At 36.1% G+C, this 26,906-nt stretch overlaps 2 protein-coding genes and 2 pseudogenes across 5 annotated transcripts; all 4 read right to left on the bottom strand.

Moving 5' to 3' along the window:
* Nucleotides 1-93: 93 nt before the first annotated feature.
* On the bottom strand, nucleotides 94-4,673 carry LOC125220640 (eukaryotic translation initiation factor 5B-like; annotated as a pseudogene). The gene is made up of 12 exons (XR_016132937.1): nucleotides 4,653-4,673; nucleotides 2,744-4,583; nucleotides 2,556-2,663; nucleotides 2,366-2,466; nucleotides 2,196-2,286; nucleotides 1,981-2,091; nucleotides 1,832-1,897; nucleotides 1,587-1,646; nucleotides 918-1,469; nucleotides 710-832; nucleotides 471-590; nucleotides 94-363 (listed from the first exon to the last, which is right to left on the bottom strand). The product of XR_016132937.1 is annotated as a eukaryotic translation initiation factor 5B-like (transcript).
* Nucleotides 4,674-6,637: 1,964 nt separating this feature from the next.
* On the bottom strand, nucleotides 6,638-11,855 carry LOC125199131 (eukaryotic translation initiation factor 5B-like; annotated as a pseudogene). Its single transcript, XR_016130503.1, has 12 exons — nucleotides 11,763-11,855; nucleotides 9,544-11,551; nucleotides 9,354-9,461; nucleotides 9,167-9,267; nucleotides 8,958-9,048; nucleotides 8,746-8,856; nucleotides 8,598-8,663; nucleotides 8,286-8,345; nucleotides 7,466-8,023; nucleotides 7,263-7,385; nucleotides 7,021-7,140; nucleotides 6,638-6,921 (listed from the first exon to the last, which is right to left on the bottom strand). The product of XR_016130503.1 is annotated as a eukaryotic translation initiation factor 5B-like (transcript).
* Nucleotides 11,856-12,897: 1,042 nt separating this feature from the next.
* Nucleotides 12,898-16,991, bottom strand: LOC125219329 (type IV inositol polyphosphate 5-phosphatase 3-like). Its single transcript, XM_048121277.2, has 12 exons — nucleotides 16,845-16,991; nucleotides 16,509-16,614; nucleotides 16,345-16,416; nucleotides 16,139-16,210; nucleotides 15,687-15,759; nucleotides 15,494-15,598; nucleotides 14,445-15,288; nucleotides 14,128-14,312; nucleotides 13,915-14,023; nucleotides 13,601-13,743; nucleotides 13,289-13,523; nucleotides 12,898-13,194 (listed from the first exon to the last, which is right to left on the bottom strand). Exons 1-12 carry the CDS (start codon nucleotides 16,884-16,886, stop codon nucleotides 13,171-13,173), a joined length of 2,010 nt encoding a protein of 669 aa, XP_047977234.1. The 5' UTR covers nucleotides 16,887-16,991; the 3' UTR covers nucleotides 12,898-13,170.
* A 5,038-nt stretch (nucleotides 16,992-22,029) lies between these two features.
* LOC125185288 (type IV inositol polyphosphate 5-phosphatase 3-like) lies at nucleotides 22,030-25,744 on the bottom strand. 2 transcript variants are annotated; one of them, XM_048081806.2, is made up of 10 exons: nucleotides 25,598-25,743; nucleotides 25,287-25,380; nucleotides 24,885-24,957; nucleotides 24,684-24,788; nucleotides 23,677-24,520; nucleotides 23,354-23,538; nucleotides 23,128-23,236; nucleotides 22,760-22,902; nucleotides 22,441-22,675; nucleotides 22,030-22,382 (listed from the first exon to the last, which is right to left on the bottom strand). In XM_048081806.2, exons 1-9 carry the CDS (start codon nucleotides 25,637-25,639, stop codon nucleotides 22,465-22,467), a joined length of 1,806 nt encoding a protein of 601 aa, XP_047937763.1. In that variant the 5' UTR covers nucleotides 25,640-25,743; the 3' UTR covers nucleotides 22,030-22,382; nucleotides 22,441-22,464. The 2 variants fall into 2 exon arrangements, with proteins under 2 accessions (XP_047937763.1, XP_047937764.1); XM_048081807.2 differs by lacking the exons at nucleotides 22,030-22,382; nucleotides 22,441-22,675 and having other exon boundaries at nucleotides 22,886-23,000; nucleotides 25,598-25,744.
* Nucleotides 25,745-26,906: the final 1,162 nt, after the last annotated feature.

Genomic DNA, 26,906 nt, shown 5'->3' with positions numbered 1-26,906 from the left:
AAGATACTATTTGAAACTTCACTAGCAACAATTTTTTTTTGCGAAAATCCTTTATGATGGAATTTCAATCCAAACAAAATACTAAGTATAAAATTTAAAAGAATAATGGTGTGTTGAAATCAATGGAAATCTTTTCAACATTAGAATCCTTTCCAAAACATGTGCACAAAAACATCATAAAACTGGTCACAAAAAATCTCCCCCAACTGTATTTGCTACCGACATCCAAAGCTGACAGAGCGAGTGATCAGAATAGTGTGCACTTTTCGCGTCTGGTCATCGAATTCCACTTGATTAAAATCACTGTATCTTGAACAGTTTCCTCAATCTGAGAAGTAATCTCTTTTCAGCAGACATAACGCCCTGCAATTCAGTGGAAAGGAGTGAGGATTAGTAGTGTTGATGGGTGCTTCATATATATAGGCAGCTGAGAGAGTGCGATAATATGAGATGAGATGAGATGTACAAACCAAGTAGTGTTTTCTTAGTGCATAGAGTGAGTTTCTTGAGATCTTGCTTACAAGCTCGTCCTCCACACGAAAATGTATCCCCAACATTTTCTGTCGCTCCCCGGCATTGCTACCAACTATCTGCAAAGAATCACCTTGCTTAATACATTCATTACAAGACCAGGAAAAAAATGACACTATTAATAACAAAGGTTTCTCTAAAAAGAAGACAAAAAGCTACCAAGTTCAATATACCGTACCGTAATGATCACCTTTTCATTGCTCTCTGCATAATCAGCATGCTGCCTATGATTATTTTCAATAGATGATATCCGACCAATTTCGACAAATTTTCTTGAGGGGACACATATAGGTGTTCCAATCTGTAAGATGGAAGAATGCAGAAATATGAGTTTGGCAAAACCAAGCACAAATATTGTTGACACACATTTTAAATTATACTATTACCCTTGCAATGCCTGCAACGACATCAACCCCCAAGACAATCGGATCTTTCGTGTGGAAAACACATTTCGGAATGATCTTGAGGACACAGGGGAAGACTGCTACCTCTTCCCTGTTCCTTTCCTCCTCAAGATTATCTACGTAAGCCTTGAATTTATCGAAAAGGTGGTATATAATGTCAGCAGTGAAAATTTGGACTCCAAGTTCCTCAGCAAGTTCCCTAGCCACTGGTGTTGCTTTAACATCAAAAGCCAGTATAGTCGCATATTCCTTTTTCTTCTCAAGCATGACACTTGCCTTCATCACATCCTTCCTGTGTACTGGACCAATACTCATACCACTCACAGGTACGTCAAATGCCCGAGTGTTCAGAAACTCGATCAATGCTTCTAGAGACCCAAGTGTAGATGCCTGAACATAAACCCCTTCATCACTTCTGTCAATCCTGCTAATCACTGAATTAACATCGTCCATAGCAGATTCTTTAATATACTCAATATCATCATTAGGCCCCACAACATATAGACTAGTGCCTGCAATAGCATGCTGAAGTCCCTGAAGAAAGAAAAGGGGAAGTATTAGCTGGGACCCTATTAAAAATTAACACCAATAGAAGAAACACATTGACCACAAATGCTAGCACCACTCTCTATAAGAATGAGAGACAGTTACCTGTGCAGCAATCTTGACACCCTGGGCAATCTTGATTTCTTTGTGATGCAAATATTTTCCCTGTAAAGAAACAATGAAAATGCTAAATTCAATCAATAAAAAGCTTTGATCACACCACCATTACAGGATGACCAAAAATGCATCCAAATCAAAATACTACACCAAGTTGATAGCCTACCTAGTACATATATTTCCAGGAAAACCAAAACAAAGTATTCTAGTAATAATAGAGTAAGAAGTTTCACCTTGACTCTGAGCTCCCTCATGGGGTGGGGTGTTAGCAATGCTCTAATTGAGGTAACAATTGGTCCCTGCACCAAATAATCCAACCGAATGCTCGTCAGTAACTTCTCCCAAAGAACCCAAAGAACCAAATGGAAATGAATCATAGGACCTGCATGCCACAGACAACTATTTGATCTCCTTCATGAAGCATGCCGTTTACTAATACCACATCAATCGTGGTCCCATGTCCTTCAATCACTTTAACCTCAAAAACAGTACACTGTGGCAAAGTTTGAGGACAAAGTATGAGAATTTTCATTGGAGTATCAGTATCTTTCTCGTTCTAAAGCAGCACCACCAGATGAGGGAACTCTGGTAACAAACCTGCAGTTTATGGCTGTATGTAAGCCTTTCAATCATTTTCTTCGGAGCCCATTGCACCAGCAGTAACAGTAAATCTGGGATGCCCTCGCCGCTGTTTTCCAATCACCAACAAGTCAGAAACTGCATAAACCAGATAGAACACAAATTAACAAAGCCCTTATTAGAAAAACCTTATGGCACTTGTTGGTACAATGTTATACGTATCCCCAAATTCTTTGTTCTTATAATACAACTCAGTATTGAGGCCCTGCTCCTTAAACTGAGTGATAATCTGCAACAGAAAATCCGCATTAGATATGACCAAAATTTGTGCTGAGACAGTGATCAGGCCTACTACATAAGGTAAGAGATAAATATGACCCGAGTTAGCCTCATGTTAAATTCGAGCATGACATCTTTTGATTGTTGCCTGATTGCCTTTCCTATTGGTGCATTACGGCAAGTCTTCCACCCATAAAGTCTGTCCACCTATAACAAATACCAAATGAAAACAGTTGAACACCATGGGTTTGAAGAACTCAACAACACCAAGATACAAGGTGACTCACTTTGTTCAAGGAAATTATAAAGTCTGTATTTCCCTTTTTCAAAAGATTGAGTGACTCAGTTGTCTGTGGTTCCAACCCATGCATTATATCAACAACCAAAACTGCAATATCACATAAGCTTGATCCTCTAGAACGTAAATTGGTGAAAGATTTGTGTCCAGGGGTATCGATCACTAACAAACCCGGGACTCTGAGCTTTGCATCGGCTTTCAGCTCCTTGGTTCTCTCACGTATATTCTCAGCAGGGAAATAGGTTGCTCCAATTTGCTGTGTAATCCCACCCGCCTCACCTTCTTGGACGCGTGTACCTCTGATACAATCGAGCAACTTCGTTTTTCCAGCATCAACATGACCCATAATACAGCATATAGGAGACCGAAGATTTAGTCCATTTTGAACAGGCTGATCATCAGAAACTTCTGTTTTGTTCTTCTTGTCTTGAGTAGAAGAATTCTTTTTGTTGTTCTTTTCTGCCACAGAGTTCTTTTGAGCATCCACATTCTCCAATTTTGGTGGCATCAGTGAAGTTACTTTCTCGTCCAACCAAATTGATTCGGGTTCTGAATCAACTTCTCCATCAACAATTCCACTTTCTCCTGACAATTTCAAGTCAACTTCATCCCAACTTTTGGCATCCCACTCTTCATCATCACAATCAGATCCATTGTCTTCAACAACATCTTGTTGGATCACTTTTGCATCTGTGATCTCCCCATTTTCTGAAATAGCTGCTCCATTATATTGGTTTTGGGGCTTCGATTTTTTCTTCTGGTACAGAGGTCTCTTGGCAGGTGCACCAGTGGGTATTTCCAGTTTTGCATTAGCTAGTAATTGCTTACTCATTGCCTCCAACCTTCTAGCCTCTTCTTTCTGCTTCCATGTAAGAAGATTTCCTTCTTGTTTTTTCTTGAGGAGCTTCTCTTTCTTCCTCTCCCTCTTTAATCGCCTTTTCTCTTCAGCTAATCTTTCCAGTTCTTCTTGTTGAAGCCTTTCCTCTTCTTCCTTTCTTAATATCTCTTCTTCTTCGCGTCTTTTCCTCTCTTCAGCTTCCTTTAGTTGACCAAGCCTCTCCTGTATCTCCCTGACATACTTTGGGACTCTCTTACTACGATTTGTCGTCTCAGTTTTTGTTCCTTCTGGTTTTTCTCCCATTGCAGGAGCAGAAGATGCGTTCTCTTTCGCTTTGCGCTTCTTCTTTTTCTTCTTCGATGTTACAGTCTCCACAGGCCCCTCCTCTTGTTCGGCAGGTTGGTTCTGTAACTTCTCCTCTGGAGATGCTGCAGCAAAAGGTCCAACACCAAGCTCAGCCAGGATCTTGTCCAGGTCCTCTTCTTCCTCTTGCTGATTTTTCCCACCTTTGTTTTTCTTCTTTTTGTTTTTCGAAGCTAAATCTTCTGTGTTTGGCTTTTTATCATTAAAATCACCACCATGTTGATCCTGTTCAACAATATCAGATGGTGCTTCACCAATTCCAATTCCAGCTGCAGTAACATCATTAGCATTCTTCTTTTTTGACGACTTTTATTTTGCCTGAAATTTTAACTGCAAAAACATCTTCCTCCTGATCACCAACACCACCCTCTCCCAAATCACCTCCATCCTTTGCAACAGATGCACCATCATCAATTTCTTCTTTAAGCAAAGCAGAAGTAACAACGACATAATCGTCTTCCTCTTTGGAACTGTCATCATTATCTATGCCCTCTCTGTCAAGCAATTCAAACGCAGAAGAGACATTCCAGCCACTCTTTTTCCTCTTAGAAGGCTTCTTCTTCCCAGAAAGAGAAATCTCCGGCAAGCCTAATTCTTCATCATCATCTTTCGTAAAAACAGTTTTCTTCTAATATAACTCAGTGTATCCATCATCATCAACAACCACAAACCACTTCTTCTTTGATTCACCACGAGCCGCAATTTTCTTCCTCCCCATCGGATTACTTCAGTTTTTACTTGCGATTAATAAATCAAGTCCACCCCCAATTCAACAAAACCCCACCTAGAGAAAATGAGTGATCACTTCCTCACCGCGAACTAAAATGAGCAACGTTTTCCTTTAAAATCCCTAAGCAAAGCCGTTTGAAACCAAATTCAGTAACAGATTCCAAAAATACAGCGAAAACATAAATTTCACAAATAATTATGAATAATCACGTACTAATTCATTCGTATAAACGGCAGAAACTCAAGCAACTCACCTCCTCCGTCGAGGTTAATGATCGAGCCAGAGAGAGATAGATTGATGAATATCTGTATTTCACCGAAATTGTGCGAGAGATTAGTGTGTGAAATGAGGGAGAGAGAGAGAGAGAGAGAGAGAGAGGGGTGTTTCAGTGTTTCTTATGAAAGTTGGTCATGCAAAGATATGAGAGTTGCTTATCATTTATTACTACTAAATACGGAGTACTAATATTGGAAATATATGAAACTTAACCATCCACAATCTTCATTCTCGTGATACTATAATTTATTATGATATATATTATCTTATTTATATTACATTAGTTGAAATTAATTAGCTTTGATTTCTTTAAATTTGATATATTTATTTACTTTCATACTACATAATTAGAATAAGTACTCCATCATAACTAACATGAGGAGTGATCGTTGATGTATAGGCATAGAAAAGCGAAATTCGAGGATATTCTGAGAGTATGTTGATGTTAGACTTTTATATTTGAGTAGATTGTACAAATTTAATAGATACACTATTTATACCAACAAGATGCATTTTTGGATGGACATACGTTGCATTGTGTTGGAGAAAAAAGAACAACAAATGGGATGTGAAATGGACATAAAACCAATGTCCTCTTATAATAACTAAAAATGAGATTTATGTGCTTCCAAATTTGTCATACGATTTATTGGGTTGGTAGGATGTCTTAGTCAATGAATCTTCCTTACAAATACTCCCACTCCTCCCACCGTCAAAAATATTCTTATTTGTAGGATGGTAGAGTTTTAATAATACAATAAGAAAGAGAGAGAGAAGTGGATAAAGCGTGAAAGACGGGAGAAAAAGTAAGAGAAAGAAGGAGAAAAAGATAAAATATGAGAGAGTTTTCATTTTTAAAATGACACTATTTTTTGAAGACTGTTTTTCGTGGACATATAGACTACATTTTTATGTTTAGTGTGTGTTTGGCTCATCACGTACCATTTCTTAAGAAAATGTGGTGATGCTTCAATGGAGTATTGTTTCTTGGTTTGCACTAACATGATTATTTGTATTATTATGATTCATGATTTTAATAATCACATTAAAATTTTCATAATAAGTTATTAATTGATGACATAATAATAATATGTTTACTACTATAAATATATAAGTAAAATTATTAGTACTAGTGTTATTTGTTTATATTATTATAATTTGAGTATGATTCATAATTTTAAAATTACAATATTTTTCTCAATTAGCTGTTAATTTCTAACGTAATTTTAGTACTCTTAAATATATAAGAATTGTAAAACTGAGTAAAGTTTGAAGAATTAGAATCTCAGAAAATTGGTATACTTTCATTGTGTTTTAGATTCTGATTATTTTTGTTATCTAATTAAAAATCAGATAAATAACGAAATTACAAAAGACCTGACAAAAAAAATATACTCTACTAATTTCGTACCCAAACTCGTATCTCTCTTCTGCATTTCCTAATTAGCATAATCTTGTGGTTTAGTTCGTTTTGTTTAATGGATTGAGATGCAGAATACTTGTCGGGTGTAATTTATTAGTATTTCAAAATTAATCATGTTTTATGTTTTTTTGCCATAAATTAAGGCCAAATCATGTTTTATGTTTTTTTTTTCAATCGAATTCTTTCAGTATGTTCTAATTCATACAAGATAGTAATAATTACTGGGTATTTGAAACTTCAGCAGCAACAAAACTATTGCAAAAATCCTTTTCACCAATATCATAAATCCCTAGTCCAGTACAGTCATTATGATGAGATTTCAATCCAAACAAAATCTGTAATTTAAAAGAACAATAGTCTGCTGAAAAGAATAGAAACTCTTTTCAACATTAGAATGCTTTCCAAAATGTGCACAAAAACATCATAAAACTGGACACAAATATCAGTGTTGATGGAGAGGAGTGAGGATTAAAATCACAGTATGTTGAACTGTTTCTTCAATCTGAGAAGTAATCCCTTTTCATTAGTCATAACGCCCTGCAAGTCAATAAAAAGAGTGAGGATTATTAGTGTTCATAATAAATCTACTAATACAGTAGAGAAAGTGAGATAAGATGAAGTGAGATGTGTACAAACCAAGTGGTGTTTTCTTAGTGCATAAAGTGAGTTTCTTGAGATCTTGCTAACAAGCTCGTCCTCCAAATAAAAATGTCTCTCAAACATTTTCTGTTTCTCCTCAGCATTGCTACCAATTATCTGCAAAGAATCACCTTGCTTAACATACATTCATTACAAGACGGGGAAAAATGACACTATTAATAACAAGGGTTTCTCGTCTAAAAAGATGGCGAAAAGCTACCAAGTTCGATATACCATACCGTAATGATCACCTTCTGACCGCTCTCTGCATAATCAACAGGCTGTCTATCCTTATTTATCATAGATGCTATCCGACCAAGTTCAACAAATTTTCTTTCTGGGACACAAATAGGTGTTCCAATCTGTAAGATGGAAGAATTCAGAAATATGAGTTTGGAAAACCAAGCACAATATTGTTGATACACATTCTAAACTATATTACCTTTGCAATGCCTTCATCGACTTCAACCCCCAAGACAATCGGATCGTTCGGGTTGAAAACACATTTCGGAATGATCTTGAGGACACAGGGGAAAACTGCTACCTCCACAGCTTCCCTCTTCCTTTCCTCCTCAAGATTATCTATGTAAGCCTTGAATTTATCGTAAAGGTGGTACATAACGTCAGCAGTAAAAATTTTGACACCAAATTCCTCAGCAAGTTCCTGAGCCACTGGTGTTGGTTTAACATCAAAAGCCAGTATAGTCGCATATTCCTTTTTCTTCTCAAGCATGACACTCGCCTTCATCACATCCTTCTTGTGTACTGGACCAATACTCATACCACTCACAGGTACGTTAACTTCCCTAGTATTCAAAAACTCGAGCAACGCCTCTAGAGACCCAAGTGTAGATGCCTGAACATAAACCCCTTCACCTCCTTTGTTGATCCTACTAATCACTAAATTTACATCATCCATAACAGAATGTTTAATATACTCTATATCATCATTAGGTCCCACAACATATAGACTAGTGCCTGCAATAGCATGCTGAAGTCCCTGAAGAAAGAAAGGGTGAAGTATTAGCCAAGATCCCAATGAAGCTAATACAACAGAAGAAACACACATTGACCATAAATGAAAGGATATTCAATACAGGAAGCTGTTTAATTAGGTCAAATACAGACAATGTCCATCAATTATTTAGGAAAGCAATGAAGCAAATATGCTAGACCACTCTTTATTCGTAATTGCTGTTGAGTAACTAATATCATATTTTTCTAAATTAATTACGGATGCAATCAGAATGAGACACAATTACCTGTGCAACAATCTTGATACCCTGGGCAACCTTGATTTCTTTGTGATGCAAATACGTTCCCTAAACAATGAAAATGTTAAATTCAAATAATAAAATTATCACTTCTAGATGTATGCATTGATCACAACACCATAACACGATGACATCTTTCGCAAAAATGCATTCAAAGCAAAATACTACACCAAGTTTACATTTATTTTCAGGAATATGAACACTTCCATGCACAAATAGATAGCTTAGGCAATAGAAATAATAGTTTGGCCCAGAAAAGTAAACCAATTATTCTAGTAATAATAGAGTAAGAAGTTTCACCTTGACTCTGAGCTCCCTCATGGGGTGTGGTGTTAGCAATGCTCTAATTGAGGTAACAATTGGCCCCTACGCCAGAAAATCCACCCAAATTCTCGTGAGTAACTTCTCCCAGAGGAACCAAAATGGAAATGAAGCTTAGAATGCATACCTGCATGCCACAGACAACTATTTGATCTCCTTCATGAAGCATGCCATTTGCTAATACCACATCAATTGTGGTCCCATGTCCTTCAATTACTTTAACCTCCAAAACAGTACACTGTGGCAAAGTTTGAGCACAAATGATGAGAATTTTTATCGGAGTATCAGTATCTTTCTCGTTCTAAAGCAGCATCAGATAAGGGAACTCCGGTAACAAACCTGCAGTTTATCGCTGTATGTAAGTCTTTTAATCATCGTCTTCGGAGCCCATTGGACCAGCAGTAACAGTAAATCCGGGATGCCCTCGCCGCTGTTTGCCAATGACCAATAAGTCAGAAATGGCATAAACTTACAGCCTTGTGAGAGAGAGAAATCAAGAAATAGTAACCAGTTAAACCGAAAAGTAACAAAGCCCTTATTAGAAAAACCTTATGGCGCTTGTTGGTACAATGTTATACGTGTCCCCCATTTCCTTGTTCTTATAATACAACTCAGTATTGAGTCCCTGCTCCTTAAACTGAGTGATAATCTGCAACAGAAAATCTGCATTAGACGCGAACAAAATTGGTGCTGAGACAGTGAGACCTACAAGATAGGGTAAGAGATAAATATGACCTGAATTAGCCTCGTATTAAATTCCATCATGACATCTTTTGATTGTTGCCTGATTGCCATTCCTATTGGTGCATTACGGCATGTCTTCCACCCATAAAGTCTGTCCACCTATATTTCCAAACAGAAAATACCAAATGAAAACAGCATAGTTATGAAGAACTCAACTACACCAAGATACAAGGTGACTCACTTTGTTCAAGGCAATTATAAAGTCTGTATTTCCCTTTTTCAAAAGATTGAGTGACTCAGTTGTCTGTGGTTCCAACCCATGCATTATATCAACAACCAAAACTGCAATATCACATAAGCTTGATCCTCTAGAACGTAAATTGGTGAAAGATTTGTGTCCAGGGGTATCGATCACTAACAAACCCGGGACTCTGAGCTTTGCATCGGCTTTCAGCTCCTTGGTTCTCTCACGTATATTCTCAGCAGGGAAATAGGTTGCTCCAATTTGCTGTGTAATCCCACCCGCCTCACCTTCTTGGACGCGTGTACCTCTGATACAATCGAGCAACTTCGTTTTTCCAGCATCAACATGACCCATAATACAGCATATAGGAGACCGAAGATTTAGTCCATTTTGAACAGGCTGATCATCAGAAACTTCTGTTTTGTTCTTCTTGTCTTGAGTAGAAGAATTCTTTTTGTTGTTCTTTTCTGCCACAGAGTTCTTTTGAGCATCCACATTCTCCAATTTTGGTGGCATCAGTGAAGTTACTTTCTCGTCCAACTAAATTGATTCGGGTTCTGAATCAACTTCTCCATCAACAATTCCACTTTCTCCTGACAATTTCAAGTCAACTTCATCCCAACTTTTGGCATCCCACTCTTCATCATCACCATCAGCTCCATTGTCTTCAACAACATCTTGTTGGATCACTTTTGCATCTGTTCTCTTCCCATTTTTTGAAATGGATGCTCCATTAGATTGGTTTTGGGGCTTTGATTTTTTCTTCTGGTACAGAGGTCTCTTGGCAGGTGCTCCAGTGGGTAGGTCCAGTTTTGCATTAGCTAGTAGTTGCTTCCTCATTGCCTCCAACCTTCTAGCCTCTTCTTTCTGCTTCCACGTAAGAAGATTTCCTTCTTGTTTTTTCTTGAGGAGCTTCTCCTGCTTCCTCTCCCTCTTTAATCGCATTTTCTCTTCAGCTAACCTTTCCAGTTCTTCTTGTTTAAGCCTTTCCTCTTCTTCTTTTCTAAACATTTCTTCTTCTTCGCGTTTTTTCCTCTCTTCAGCCTCCTTTAGTTGAGCAAGTCTCTCCTGTATCTCCCTGACATGCTTTGGCACTCTCTTACTACGATTTGTGGTCTCAGTTTTTGTTTCTTCTGGTTTTTCTTCTATTGCAGGAGCAGAAGATGCTCTCTCTTTCTCTTTGCTCTTCTTCTTTTTCTTCTTCTTAGTTGTTACAATCTCCACAGGCCCCTCCTCTTCATCATCCTCTTGATCGGCAGGTTGGTTCCGTAACTTATCCTCTGGAGGGGCTGCAGCAGAAGGTCCAAGACCAAGCTCAGCCAGGATCTTGTCCAGGTCCTCTTCTTCCTCTTGCTGATTTCTCTCACCTTTCTTTTTCTTCCTTTTGTCTTTCGAAGCTACATATTCACTGTTTGCCTTTTTATCTCTAGAATCACCACCATGTTGATCCTGTTCAACAATATCAGATGGTGTATCACCAACATCATCGTGTTCCTCTTCGGAACTCTCATCTTCCTCTCCCTCAAGCAATTCAAACGCACAAGAGAAAATGCTGCCACTCCTTTTACTCTTAGAAGGATTCTCCTTCCCAGAAAAAGAAATTTCAGGCAAGCCTAATTCTTCTTCTTCTTCATCATCTTTATCTAGCAACCCAAAACCTGAACCCCCAGCTTTGGAACTCTCATCTTCCTCTCCCTCAAGCAATTCAAACGCACAAGAGAAAATGCCGCCACTCTTTCTACTCTTAGAAGGCTTCTTCTTCCCAGAAAAAGAAATTTCAGGCAAGCCTAATTCTTCTTCTTCTTCATCATCTTTTTCTAGCAACCCCAAACCTGAACCCCCAGCTTTCTTCCCCTTCTCTTTCGGAATAACAGTTCTCTCATATAACTCAGTGTATCCATCATCATTAACAACCACTAACCACTTCTTCTTCGATTCACCACGACCACTAATTTTCTTCCGCTCCATCAGATTACTTCAATTGTACTTCCGATTCACAAAATCCCTGCAAAACCACAATCAGTAATCACTTCCTCGCCGCGAACTAAAATATTTGCTTAAAACCCTAAGCAGAGGCGTTTCAAACCAAATTCAACAACAAATTCCAAAAACACAGAGAAAAAATCAATTTCACAAACAATTATGAACAATCACGTACGTTAACGTAGTACTAATTAGTTCGTATAAACAGCAGAAATTCAAGACAACTAACTCACCTCTGCTCCAGAAGATATGATTGATGAAAATCTGTATTTCACCGCAGTTGAGTGAGAGAGAGATAGAGAGAGAGAGGTGTTTGTTTCTGTTTATGAGAGTTGGTCATGCACCATATGAGAAATGCTTGTATGCTTCTATTAGTAATAAATAGTAGTACTACGGCTATGATATTTTCAATATAGGAAATGGAGTATATCAAATTTAAGGAAATTTATGAAATTTATTCTCGTGATATATAATCAAACATAATATATTACTCCATTTAATTAGGAGTATATATTTTAATTCATACACATGCATGAAATTAATTCTGTAAAATCATGAAATTTAAGGAAATATATGAAATTTATTCTTGTGATATATAATCAAACATAATATATTATTGAATTAGGAGTATATATTTTAATTCATATACATGCTTGAAATTAATTCTGTAAAATTAGATTTTCTATGGTTTTGATAATTAGAATAAGTAAATGGAAAGTTGTTTGCTATTATATGAATGTATTCCATATTTAGTAGAGTAGTATAGTAGTATATTGCAAGCCTATTATATGAATGTATTCCATATTTAATAGTAGTAATATTATGCCACTTTCCATGATTAATGTGCAATTAGTTTTATTGAATTTGTGTTTAAGTGAGTTTTCTTTATTACCATTTGTCAATGACTTCTTATTCGTGAGGTGCACCAAGTTATTATGTCAACTTAGTATGGAAGGATCATGGAAGAGGGAGGATTTAGAGACTCATCTTTAATCATGAAATTTGGATTTTATTATTTAATTATAATTTATTTTTAATAGACGATATCATTTAACTCAATTATAGTGACGTACAATTATCATTTCACCGCGTCTATTAAAATTAATAATATCTTAATTTTTTTTTTAAAAACCTAAAAATGCTGGCAACTAAACCTCCTTCTATATGAGTAGTAATTATTAGTGTTATTTATCAGCACTACAAATAAAAGTGGAGTCTCTTCTCGTGTATAACATTTTTAGTAAAATGCTGGCACGAAACCTCCTTCGGCCTTCCCTGAGTAAATAATTATTACTACTATCCATCGCCACCACATAAAAAAAGTGGAGTCTCTTCACGTATATACCAATTTTAGTAATATGCAGTATGTTGGCAACAAAACCTTCACTCCTTTACACCATAATTTAGAAAACTTCAACACGTTATTTAGATATACAAATAGATTTCTTAAAAATGAAAAACAATAAATAAAGAAAGAAGAGATACATACATGATACAATGATACTACACATTTTTTGCTACTCAACATATGACAAGGGACTTGAGCCATAAATATACACAGGCCATCTCCGCATCCTAACCTCCAAAAAATCGGAACAAAGAAACGAACATCGCCCGTTCAGGGGATCACTTGTTGCCTCTTCAACGCTCCCAATACGAAGCGTCCTGCATATATAACCCGACATGAATATACCGATGAAAACGCCGTTCATGTCCAAGATTATTGACCGAAATTTACTTTGAGTAACCAACCACTCACCTCTTCTAGTATTGGAAGATGTAATCCAGTATTAACTCCCACATCCATGACAATATCCTCTTCTTCAACTTCTGCGTTTGTGAAAGTGAGTGCTCTTTGCAACTTCTTCTGAGAAAATACTTCCACTTCCACCATGTACGAGGCAGTCACTGGGCGGTGGTCGGACAGTTTGATCTCGGATCTCCTGTAGTTCACCAGCCTCATTCCCTTCCCAAAGGAGAGGACGCGGTCACACCTGCACAGTTCACACTGTTATAGATGATACATGTTTATAGAAAAACAGTTGGACAAGAAAAAAGAAAAAAGGTGTACCAGGCAGGTGTTCTTCTAGTAGCTTTTGGGTCCTCGCCGATGTAAGTATCGGAGTTTAACTCATATTTGTAAGTTGGAGCGAAGCACAGGGAACCTTCCGACCATCCATCAAATGCTCGGCCTTTCTTGAGCTCTCTCGCCAGCTGCACTCGAATAATTAATCAGCTTACTTGTTGCATCAGCAGAACTCAATTTATGAACTTGAATCCGTGTTCAATGTTGCTATAATATGTTTACCCTACTTAGATGAGCAAAGAGAAACCAAACGATGTTTTATGTGGTTTATTTCTAATGAAATTTCAGTGTTTACTGACCTGATCCTGCTCAAGTAACTTGGACCAGTCCTTCTTGGATATTAGCTCTCTCGTTCGTTCATAAGGCAAGTTGATTCGATAGTTAAGGTCACCAAGCCAAATAATTCTCCTGCAACAACATAACGACGGTTGTCTTCATGCTTGAAAGCGTGCGCACACACACAAACACAAAAAACTCCAAGCAATTCATGTTGAGTCGGAGCATATGCTTACTCATGGTCATATATCCTATTAGGAAGTCCCATAGCAGAGCAAAAGTTGAAGCGGCTTCGTCTATGAATCTCATTCACATCAGCGTTTCTCTTGACCGCATCTGCTTCTTTTTCTCCTGCTGTTAAATGAGTACAAACAAAACAGAAGACCGTCTGATGTACCGACATACTAACTGATACCGCTCCCTGAAAGATAGAAGGAGAGTCAAAATAAGCTTCATATCATAAGAATCCGAGCATAGCCCAAGGCCCCAAATGATAAGAAGTTTAATATACAAAAAATTCATCAAACTCAAAAGTTTGGAAGAGAGATAGAACCTTGTTGCCAATATAGCCCATGACACCAACACCAACAGCAGACACGTTCACGTTTTGTATATATCTTCGCAAGCTCCTCCGCACCCATACTGTAATAAAAACTCCTACCATTTGCTTGCTCACTATTCTAACATAGGCTGGCCTTCTTTTCCGGCTTATTAGGGAGTCAAGGTCGATTTCCGCCAATGCTTTCAAGTCAGACTCCATTGACCTTTCATGTATCGTACTAGATTTGAAAGAGCTGTGTGTCCGGAAAGATTTGAGAGTCTTGAAGGATTTAGAAGAACCGAAGGAATTAGACTTCTCTAAAATATGCTGTCCTAGAAGATCAAGTGGTGGCTCTGGCCAGCTTAAGCCTATCTTTTCTGTACCACTAAGTGTCTTGGATAATATCTTAGTGTACTGAGCATTAGACCCTTCAACATTTTCCTCAGAATCATTGACCTTTAAGCAGTGCAATCTGTCCAATCTTTTGGAGGAAGACGACTGCAGAGACTCCTTTTCCATTGCCCTGTCAAAATGAACAGGGTCCTCGGGGAAAGAGGCATCATCACAATCAAAATCAGTTCCTCCATCATCAAAACCAGATGTATGCTCATTCACGGGGTAGATTGCCTCCTCGATATCACTGTCTGATTCAAGCGCAACTTCTTCATCTATAACTAAGGCATCCTCGGTTGGCTGAAATCTAGATGGAGAAGGAGGATCACTATAGCTCTTGAACCTAGTCATTGGTGAAACTCGGTTGAGAGTTTCACGAATGATGTTTTCCCATTTTTGGACAGGACGGGTATCTTCAGCTCCAAATATGTTACCGGCATTCAATGGTATGATCTCCTGAAACCTGTAGACGTATGCAGAACTCAAACATCAAAATGATTTAAGTTGACACAAGTTTTCTTTAAAGAAAAATTCAGTAACAATCTAAAAACACAATACTTGACTTGACAGCTACCAATAAGAGAAAGGATCTAATATACATCTGTTTACATATGCATAATAAGACTATAAACAACAAACATTCGATCGAGTAATGTTACTAAACTTACCCGATCACATAAATATCAGCAGGCTCAGCAATATCTAACCAACCATCAAGATCGAGGTCATCATCAGGAGTAAGTCCTCCAACATTCCAAGTGGCTGCACATATTCTTGTAAAACAAAGACAATATCATCAAAAGGAAGATCTCATTAATCTCTAAGCGAACCTAGTGCTTAACTTTACCAAGAAAAATTTACCTGATTTCCTTGGGCTTAATGTACTGAGCTCTGAATGTCTCTGAATTTCGCCGTCTTAACCTCGGAAGAGCCTCTGAGTTTGGCAGCAGACACATACAAAGATACAAAATCATGAATTCAAATATTGGTTTTGGAAACATAATATCATTACACACTAAAAACTAGATCACTCTATAGTAGCATAAACAGCTGAATCTTTGAGGCCAGATATTTTGAAACGAGACACCTATTATGCTTATATATGTGCAATGTGATACACAAATATGCTGATAAAGAGATACAGTATTATGCTTATGCTTCAAGAAAATTACCCCAAATTTCATCCAAATACATTTTATTCCAACATCAGAAGAGTCAGTTAATCAGCTTTTTCATTCTCGAAATTCATCAGACATCTTCCAAACATTAACTCGGAAATACATATTTTTCAGAATTTGAGAAAAATACCATACCATTAGCATCAATCTTCAGTTCTTCAGCTATTTCATTCTTGAACCTGGACTCTTTGGGCCCATCACAACATTCTACGAGAAAAGGAAAAAAATGAAAAATCCAAAAACAAAGATAAATATCCTTGACGAAGATTTCATCAAAACAGACATTGACTTTTAAAATTGACTTAAATTTCACTGAAATTCAGTATGAAAAGAGTATATACCTTTAGTATCAAACTTCACATTATCATGTTTTTCATGCTTGAACCTTGATTCCTTTGGTCTCTCACAATATTCTGAAGAAAAAACATGAAAAAAAAGGTTGATAAAAAAAAGCACGAAATGGACTGTAAACGAAAGCAGGATGAACCAAAATGACGAAAATGACCTTGATCGGAATCAGAGTCTGAGCTGAAGTCACTGTCAGCGGAGTAATCGGAGTTGCTGGTCGATCTATTGAGCCACTTGCGCAGCACCGTGCGCCGCCACGACACCTGCAAAAACCCCAAACACAACGTTTCATCTCTGCAAAAATCACCATCACCAAAAAAATCGAGTGATCTATACCGCGCCGCGCGGATTTCGCTATTTATCGTCCATTTTCACACACGCACCGCATGTGTGCGCGAAAATAACGTAGAATGTAGCTGCTCGGTAGCATCATCAAACGCAGACAAACAAACGAGCAAAACGATGGAGAAAAAAACGGAAAATTGTTGGTTACCTGCTGCTGCTGGCGGTGGCTTCGCATTCTCTGTAGCTTCATATTAATTTGGAAATGGATTGAAAACGATGCAGAAGAAAAAATGGTGAGAGGATTGATGTTAACTGCCGCTGTATTTGTAGTCCTCTTCCACAACTCTCCCTCCACTGTTTATAACTACCGTAATTGCATATTCTCTTCTTTTAATATTTAAAATAAAAATCTACTACTAATATCTAACCACATTCTCTCATTTTAATACGTACTCATGTCATTATTTAAAATAAAAATTCATTATCGATCTAACAATCATTTCAACATAATTCTAATTTACAAGTGCTTACTAACTTCATCTCGACTATTCAGATTTTTTCATTGAAAATGATCTCTCATCGTCGTTAAGTAATAAATACTCCCTACTCAATTGTAAATAGACTATCTATAGCTTTAGGGACTAGTGAAATGAGACCCAAAGATTATGGTTTTTTATTATTGGAGTAAAATAGTCTAATTGAATATGTTTTTCCCCTATAGAGATTATTGAAAACAATTTTATGCAACCAATAAAAAAACTTATCACTAATTTCAATCTCATATTCTCTTTGTAGACATAGGCATTCCTAGCAACTGACCCACCGACAAGATATTTGTTTTATCTCCCCTTGGATTTTGATTTAGGGGACCGGGGTCGACTCTCTTTACCTGGGAATTTAGATGGAGTCGGGGTTGACCATGTCGGTAAGCCGAAAATTTAACCAAATGTTTTTAAGTGGACATAGGTTATCATCATCTAAGGCATCTTCAATCATTTACGTAACTTATTATTGAATATATGTCATATCCAAAAATAATTTACATCAATCATTTTTGCTAATTCAAATTTGACATAATTTTTTAGCATGTCTTATAAAAAGTTTTGCAATGACTCCATAGTTGTGGTGTTGTTACGCAGAAAAATACAAAAATAAATTTAGATTTGCAATATAATTGAAGAAGTTTTTCACAATAAAAATGAGATTTGGTACATGATTGACGATGGTCTAGTGACGAAATTGGGACCGAACATTGAAGGTCTGGAAAATTTTATTAAATTAATTTTAGAGTAGGTGTCGCCCATGGTGCTTAAGCTCCATCTCTAATCCTTTGAAATTAAAATTCACTTCCATTTTTCATTTTTCATTGTTCATTTTTCATCAGATCCGTCATTGACTTAATCATTATAGGGATTAGTAATTTAATCGAATTGGTTGTTAGTTTATAAGCGACGTGGCGATATATTAAAGGTGAGAGGGATGAGTCATTAATAACAAACAATTGTTAATTATTGTTCATGTACATCGTATTACTTATATTTAAATGTGCGACTGCCATAAAATAAGGGTACCAACGGGGAACATAAACATATAAACTACCAATGCGTTAATTTGTTTAATTAAATGGGAGAAAGTTAACTATAAATTTGGATTCAAACTTCCAAAGATGAGTATTATTGGTTGTTTCTAATAATGGTCAACGTTTTCTCAAATATATCATTCACAATATCTCATCCATTATTTGTCTTTTTGTTGGTTCTATTATTACTATATTTTTTTACTTCTTTTACTTGGAAAACAACATTTATAAGTCACAACTCATCCTCCATTTCTTACACAACAACCTTTAATTTCTCATTCATTTTCTTACACAACTCATGAACCAAAAGTGATAGTCTAGGGTCTTGGGGGAATATTAGGTTCTAATTGGAGGGAAGTGATCTATATTTAAGATCGGTGGCTATAATTTAATGAAATTGAGGAAAGTAGGCTAATGGGATTCAATTTAATTTAGTTAATTAATCTTAACATGTCAAAGTAAAGAGAAAAGTTGGGCATCTTTTAGAATGTGTTATTTTTATGGCATTAGAGGTTTGTAGGATATACACATACCTCAATAGTGCTATATTCAGTGGATCTAATTTGCTCTGGGTGATCTATTTTTGGAACATTCTGTATGTTTTTTTAAAATAATTCATTAAATAGTATACACATGGTAAACAATTCTAGACCAATGAAAGAGAGTCGAACCTTTTGTTTTGTTAATCACTAAAATTTTATCGAAATTGTTAAAAATTATTTTCGAACCTTATTGATCAGCTGAAAGATTGAATCATCATTGTGTTTGTATATAAATTAAAGGCAAACAAAAATTTATACAGACTTGTATCTAAATGTTTGTTTTCTAAATTGTTTGTATCTAAATTTTGTTATACAAACTTGTGTAACAATTAAATTTACTTGTGTAACAATTAAATTTACTTGCGTGGAACGTCTAAAAAATTTATATATATGAAAAAGATATTAAAAGTATGAATTTTAATTGTTGTTTAACTAGTTAAGATTAGATATTTTGTCCTAGAGTCGTAGTGACATGATATGCGGAAGGCCGTGTTTGAAAAAAGACAAACAAAAGGCATAGTATTTCTTCTAAAACGTAATCATTTGTAATAAATGAAAAACAAACATGGTGTATCATTTGAAAAATCATTTTTACTCCGTCAGTCATTCTATCTAGTTTCTTGCTAGTCTCCTTCAAAATTATTTAGCCAATCTCCCTAAAAGCTTATAAACAATAAAAAGCTCAAATTATCCAAAAAATCATGAAGATTCGTCCCGGTTAGAGGGAAAATTATAAAGTTTGAATGTATTTGCAATTATTTTATAGTGAAAAAATTTGGCCGTCCATCGTGTAGTTTATTGATAATGGTTTTAACCAAAACAACATCGTTTTTTTAATGAATAGATGATCACTTAACTAGAACGCAATGATTTCTCAGCTTTCATATCACATGCTTACAATTCAAAAAGGATTCGTTGTGAGATTATTGAGAACATATCCATACATTATGATTTTTCTTGCTACTTTTTAAAGTTGCAGGACGAGCTAGAATTTGACCGAACTTCATGGTTTTTTCGATACTTTAGACTATCTTCCAAATTGTCTAAAGAATAAGAACATTATATCTTATCTTGTCTAAAAGTTGATATGTGATGTAGATGCAAATACAACATCCGATCCCTGCACCAGTGGTAGGGTTCATTTGACTTTAACGTGCCATAAATATATCACTTCACTAATTAATTTCATACATGATATACAACTATATAGATGGCATCACTTGTACGATATATCTGACTAATTTGTTTTTTATAAGAGTGTAGAACCACATTATAGAACCACATTATTGTAATTATCTTATCACAAATTTTAATTGTGAATCAAGAAGTGATATCAAGAAAGCTAAAAAAATAACACAAAGTAATTAGTAATTAGGTATATGTAGATATAGGTTGAATTCAATGTCATTTTCGCAATTTGATATGAAAAAAACACGTTGTTTCGTTCTTATAAATTAAAGTGATTGTTAGCCAAGGACAAAATAACGATATAGGATACTAATTAAGTATATAACTAATTACTAGTATTGTATTTCTATTTTGTTACTTCCGTAAAAATTGATAGATATCTCAGTTATATTTTTTTCTCTCCATCTATTTGTTTTACTTTATTTTTACATTAAAATTCGTAACATATACTACTATTAATATTATTAATAGTGGATGGAGGAAATTCGATGGCATATATGTGGAAACTTGGCAAATTGATAGTAATAAGAGCTAGTAGGCCACCCTAACTCATAAGTCGGCACAGTGCCTCCTCATTTTAATATAATATGGTTAAAAAATATCTACATTTTCAGAAACAAAAATATATTTATCATGCATCTTCCGTTCCATAGTAATAAAGTCATTTTTCAATTTAATAAAAGTCAACACATTTTTCCACGCCTACTTTAATCTCTCCTACTTTTTTCTCTCTTCATCTTTCTACCTTTTTTATTTTTCACTTTATTCTCCCTTTACTTAACTCACCTAACAGAATTTTCCTTAATCTCCGTGCGGAAAAGAAACGCCCCCATTACTATGAAACGGAGGGAGTAAAAAATTTAACCAACTAATAATCAGTATTCAGTGATCATGGTGCTTTGTGCAATAAAAACTAAAGTTTGACCCGCAATTGAATAAAAAATAAAACAAAACAAACTCACTCTTTATCAAGATTTGTCGAATAAATCTATATAATTAAGTATCACAAAATTGGACGTCAACAGCATAATCCAATCTATACGTGACACCAATGCATTTTTTGTAATTGCAAAATAATTACGGGATTGGTGGGGTCGCTTTCTTAGAGCATTTTTAGAGTGGTTAGAATCTAAGACAAAATTTAATGGAATATTGTAATGTGGTGTCATGTTTCAAACATAGAAAAGAATTAAAAATTAAGATAACCATGTGGAACGCTTAATTAATTCTGACCATTTAATTTTGTATTTTCGACAAATGGAATTAGTTATCCAATTAGAATGGAAATCGAAACATAAGTCGCTATTCATCAATTTCATCTCAACCTCTATTCCTTTTTAAGAGGAAAAACGCCTTTGGACAGTCTCTCTTTTTTTGTAACTGATTACGTTACTCAGTAGTATTATCTATGAGTATTTTGTTATTTATTTTATATTCTGCATTTAATTTGATAGAGTGAAGGATCGCATGTAAGGAATTCACTTCAGGACTGAATCCAATTGTCAAACTTCTAGTATATATATACAGTGCAAAAGTGAAAATAAATGGAGAGTCAATCTTGATTTAGTTAATAGTTATTTTTTGTCTCAGTTTTAAAATTAACGATTGGGACAAGAGCTAAATAATTTCTTACATATTTTAAAAAAATTGAGGTGTCACTATTTTTGTGGCTCGGCCACTGATATAAGAGATCTGTTTCTGTCGCAGTATATTAAAAAAATATTGTCATCGTTTATCTTGTACCATGGTGTAGTCCAATATTAGATGCAATATTCACAAATCAAAACAATTGCATAGCAAAATGAAAGGAAAAGCTTACGGTAGTATTCACCAAATTTTTTTGCCAGAGAAACAATGCAAGAAGAATAAAAAGCAAGAAAAACAATGCACTATTGCAAGAGAATAAAAAGCAAGAAAAACAATGCACATATCATAAAGTTGCATTTTCGAAAAACAGATAATGAGGAATGACTGTGTATCAACATCATAATTCTCGTGGGAGGGATGTCCACCAAGTCTTGATATTGATACACATATTGCAGGTCATACCGTCTAATTTTAAAAGCACATGAAACGGAATAAGATTCTGCAAACTGCATTCTCTATTCGTGAAACTGAGCATATATAGACTGACATGATTGACATAGTTCTGGAGGATTTTGCTGGATGCTAAATAATTTTACTACTATAATTTTACACCTTTAAAAAATTTATTATGGGCCTAACATTTACAAACAACAGTAAGAAGATATGCATAGGCATTGATACTACTAATTTTGCTACTCAACAAATGACAAGGGACTTGAGCCACAGGTCATCTCCATTCTCCGCATCCTCACCTCCAAAAACCCGGAACAAGAAATGAACATCTTGCCCGTTCAAGGGGTCGCTTGCAGCCTCTTCGACCATGGCTTCAACGCTCCCAATATGACGTGTCCTGCATGTATAACCCAGTCAGAATATACAGATTATACACCAAATAACCAACCACTCACCTCTTCTAGCGTTGGCAGGTGTAATCACGTATTAACTCCAACATCCATGACAATATCCTCTTCTTCAACTTCTGCGTTTGTGAAAGTGAGTGCTCTTTGCAACTTCTTCTGAGAAAATACTTCCACTTCCACCATGTACGAGGCAGTCACTGGGCGGTGGTCGGATAGTTTGATCTCGGATCTCCTGTAGTTCACCAGCCTCATTCCCGTCCCAAAGGAGAGGACACGATCACACCTGCACATTACACACTAGAGACTTATATACCTTCTATATATATTCCATTAGATGATAGTACATGTTTATAGAGAAAAGGTATACCATGCAGGTGTTCTTCTACCAGCTTTTGGGTCCTCACCGAAGTAAGTATCGGAATTTAACTCATATTTGTAAGTAGGAGCGAAGCTCAGAGAACCTTCCGACCATCCATCAAATGCTCGGCCTTTCTTGAGCTCTCTCGTCAGCTTCATATGAATAATTAGTCAGCTTCATTGATGTATCAGTGAGAGCTGGGTAAAATTTGTCTTTGCGAGTGCAAACTCGATTCGCCTTTTAAGTAGTTCTATCAATGTATGAACTTTCGTGTTCAATGTTGCTATAATATGTTTGCCTAACTTAGATGAGCAAAGAGAAACCAAAGGATGATGTTTCACATGACTTATTTCTAATGAAATTCAATGTTTACTGACCTGATCCTGCTCCAGTAACTTGGACCACTGCTTCTTGGATATTAGCTCTCTCGTTCGTTCATAAGACAAGTTGATTCGATAGTTAAGGTCACCAAGCCAAATAATTCTCCTGCAACAAGAGAAGGACAGTTGATGCTGCACTCAAGAAACACACACACTCACACACATTTAAAGCACTGTTCATGAAGACAATAATAAAACATGATGAGTTGGAGCATATGCTTACTCATGGTCATATATCCTATTAGGAAGCCCCATAGCAGAGAAAGGGTTGAAACGGCTTCGTTTATGAATCTCATGCACGTCAGCATTTCTCTGGACCGCATCTGCTTCTTTTTCTCCTGCTGTTAGGTGAGTACAAACAAAACAGAAGACCGTCTGATGTACTGACATACTAACTGATACCGCACCCTGACAGATAGAAGGAGAGTCAAAATAATCATAAGAATCCGAACATAAGTTATAAGAAAAAAAAAAGTCATAAGAAGTTTAAGTATAAAAAATTCATCAAACTAAAACTGTGTTGGAAGTTTGGAAGAGAGAAAGAACCTTGTTGCCAACATAGCCCGTGACACCAACACCAACAGCAGACACGTTCACATTTTGTATGTATCTTCGCAAGCTCCTCCGCACCCATACTGTAATAAAAATTCCAACCATTTGCTTGCTCACTATTCTAACATAGGCTGACCTTCTTTTCCGACCTATTAGGGAGTCAAGGTCTATTTCCGCCAGTGCTTTCAAGTCAGACTCCATCGACCTTTCATTTATCGCACTAGATTTGAAAGAGTTGTGTGTCCGGAAAGATTTGAGAGTCTTGAAGGATTTAGAAGAACCGAAGGAATTAGACTTCTCCAAAATATGCTGACCTAGAAGATCAAGTGGTGGCTCTGGCCAGCTTAAGCCTATCTTTTCTGTACCACTAAGTGTTTTGGATAATATCTTAGTGCACTGAGCATTAGACTCTTCAACATTTTCCTCAGAATCATTGACCTTTAAGTAGTGCAATCTATCCAATCTTTTGGAGGAAGACGACTGCAGCGACTCCTTTTCCAGTGCCATGTCAAAGCTAACAGGGTCCTCGGGTAAAGAGGCATCATCACAATCAAAATCAGTTCCTCCATCATCGAAACCAGATGTGTGCTCATTCACGGGGTAGATTGCCTCCTCGATATCACTGTCTGATTCAAGTGCAACTTCTTCATCTATAACTAAGGCATCCTCGGTTGGCTGAAATCTAGATGGAGAAGGAGGATCACTATAGCTCTTGAACCTAGTCATTGGTGAAACTCGGTGGAGAGTTTCACGAATGATGTTTTCCCATTTTTGGACAGGACGGGTATCTTCAGCTCCAAATATGTTACCAGCATCCAATGGTATGATCTCCTGAAACCTATAGACGAATGCAGAACTCAAACATCAAAAGGAGTTAAGTTGACATTTAAAGAAAAATGAAGTAACAATCTAAAAATACAATACTTGACTTGACAGCTACAGATAAGAGAAAGGATCTAACATACCAACAAACATTTGACGAGTAATATTACTAAGCTTACCCGATCACATAAATATCAGCAGGCTCAGCAATGTCTAACCAACCATCAAGATTGAGGTGATCATCAGGAGTTAGTCCTTGAACATTCCAGGTGGCTGCACATATCCTTTTAACACAAAGACAAGATCATCAAAATGAAGATATCAATTCAACCTAGTACTTCCTTTACCTTAGCAAACTTAAAAGTGCAAGAAATATTTACCTGATTTCCTTGGACTTAATGTACTGAGCTCTAAATGTCTCGGAATTTCGCCGTCTTAACCTTGGAAGAGCCTCTGGGTTTGGATAACAATACAAAATCACGATCAAATATTGGTTTCGGTAACACACTAAAAACTAGAGAACCAACAGTAGTAGCGTAAACAGCTGAATCTTCGATGCCAGATATTTTGAAACGAGATGGCATAAAGCTTATTTTCCTATTATGCTTATATATATGCAGTGTGATACACAAATCTGCTGATAAGGAGAAACAGTTCATCAGCTTTTTCATTCATCAGATACCTTTTAAACATTAACTGAAAAATACATTCAGCTACTGAATAAAAAGTTATAAAAACCATGAAATTGACAATTAAAGAAAATTTAAAATGAGAAAAAGGACCTCGATCGGAATCAGGCTGTGAGCTGAAGTCTCTGTCAGCGGAATAATCGGAGTTGCTAGTTGATCTGTTGAGCCACTTGCGCCGCCACGATACCTGCAAAACCCAAACATCTGCGAAATCACCATCAAAACCTATCCAACAAAATCGAGTGGTCTATTTAACCGCACCGCGCGGATTTCGATATTTATCTTCCATTTTCACACACGCGCCGCATGTGTGCGTAAAAATAACGTAGAATCTAGCTGCATCATCAAACGCAGACAAACAACGAGCAAAACGATGGAGAAAAAAACGGAAAATTGTTGGCTACCTGCTGCTGCTGGCGGTGGCTTCGCATTCTCTGTAGCTTCATACTAATTTGGAAATGAATTGAAAACGATGCAGAAGAGAAAATGGTGAGAGGATTGATGTTAACTGCCGCTGCATTTGTAGTCTTCTTCCCTCCACTGTTTATAACAACCGTATATCATTATTTTTATAATCGAAATTCAATACTCATCTAAACAACAATTTTGTCATTATTTTAAATAAAAAAGTTGTTATCATTCCAACTTTATCTTGTCCACTCTGGTCACTAATTATTGAAATCATATACGATTTCTATTTGTTCAAAAGTAAAGAGGAAAAATAGTTTAATTAAATTTGAGTTTGTCCCTAAAGAGATTATCAAAAAATAATTTTACGCAAAAGATATAAGCTTCTCATGAATTTCAATCTCATCGATATAGAAAAAGTGAGAGGGGGATTATTAGGGGTGGGAATACGGGTATCCATGGATATCCGATCCGAATAAACCAGGTATCCAAACCCATAAATCATCTAAATGTTTATCTAAAATCCGACCCAATATATTTTCGGGTACTCCAATACCCGTCCGGGTACCCATACCCGACGTATCGGGTACCCAAATACCCGACTCTTTACATGTGTTAATATAAATATAGAAGTATTTAAATTGACTAATATCGTTAATGTTGCATTTATTTTGTAGTATAAATTTATAAAAATGAGTCACTTTTATTTTAAAGTATATGATTATATTTATGGGGATTGGTTATGCAATATGTAAGTAAAATAATAAAAGTTATGCATTTAATTAAACTGTAGAAGCAACCAATAATATAATTCAAAAGTCAAAATAATTAACAAAAATATAAAAAATCACATGAGTTGATTATGCAATACGTAAAACTTGAGAGTTTGGAGAAGCCGTAATCTAAAGTAATAGAGATTGACTTATTTATATAAGTTTAGAGAAAGTTAATTTAGTATGTCGTAATTAGTAAATAAATTAGCCTAGCTCTTGAAGCCTAAAATGGTTAAACCTAATTTAAAAAATGCTTTAAATAGTAAATTGGATATTCGGGTAATATCCGATACCCATTCGGGTTACCCAATACCCGATTTATCTTAAATTTCAATATCCAATCTCATACCCGATCCCAAGAAATTGGATATTGGGTATCCAATACCCAGCGGATATCAGGTCGAGTAAGAGTAAACCCAATATTACATGAGAGAACATTTTGAAATAAACTAGTACTACAACAATAGGAATCCTGTGTCCCACATCGAAGAGGAGAGGTAGATTCATAGCTTGGAACTATTATAAATAAGAC

This window comes from Salvia hispanica, chromosome 1 (genome assembly GCF_029641045.1).
Source record: "Salvia hispanica isolate PSC_SH4W2 chromosome 1, Shi_PSC_v1, whole genome shotgun sequence".
Classification (NCBI taxonomy): domain Eukaryota; kingdom Viridiplantae; phylum Streptophyta; class Magnoliopsida; order Lamiales; family Lamiaceae; genus Salvia; species Salvia hispanica.
This window is presented reverse-complemented; position numbering and strand designations above follow the sequence as displayed.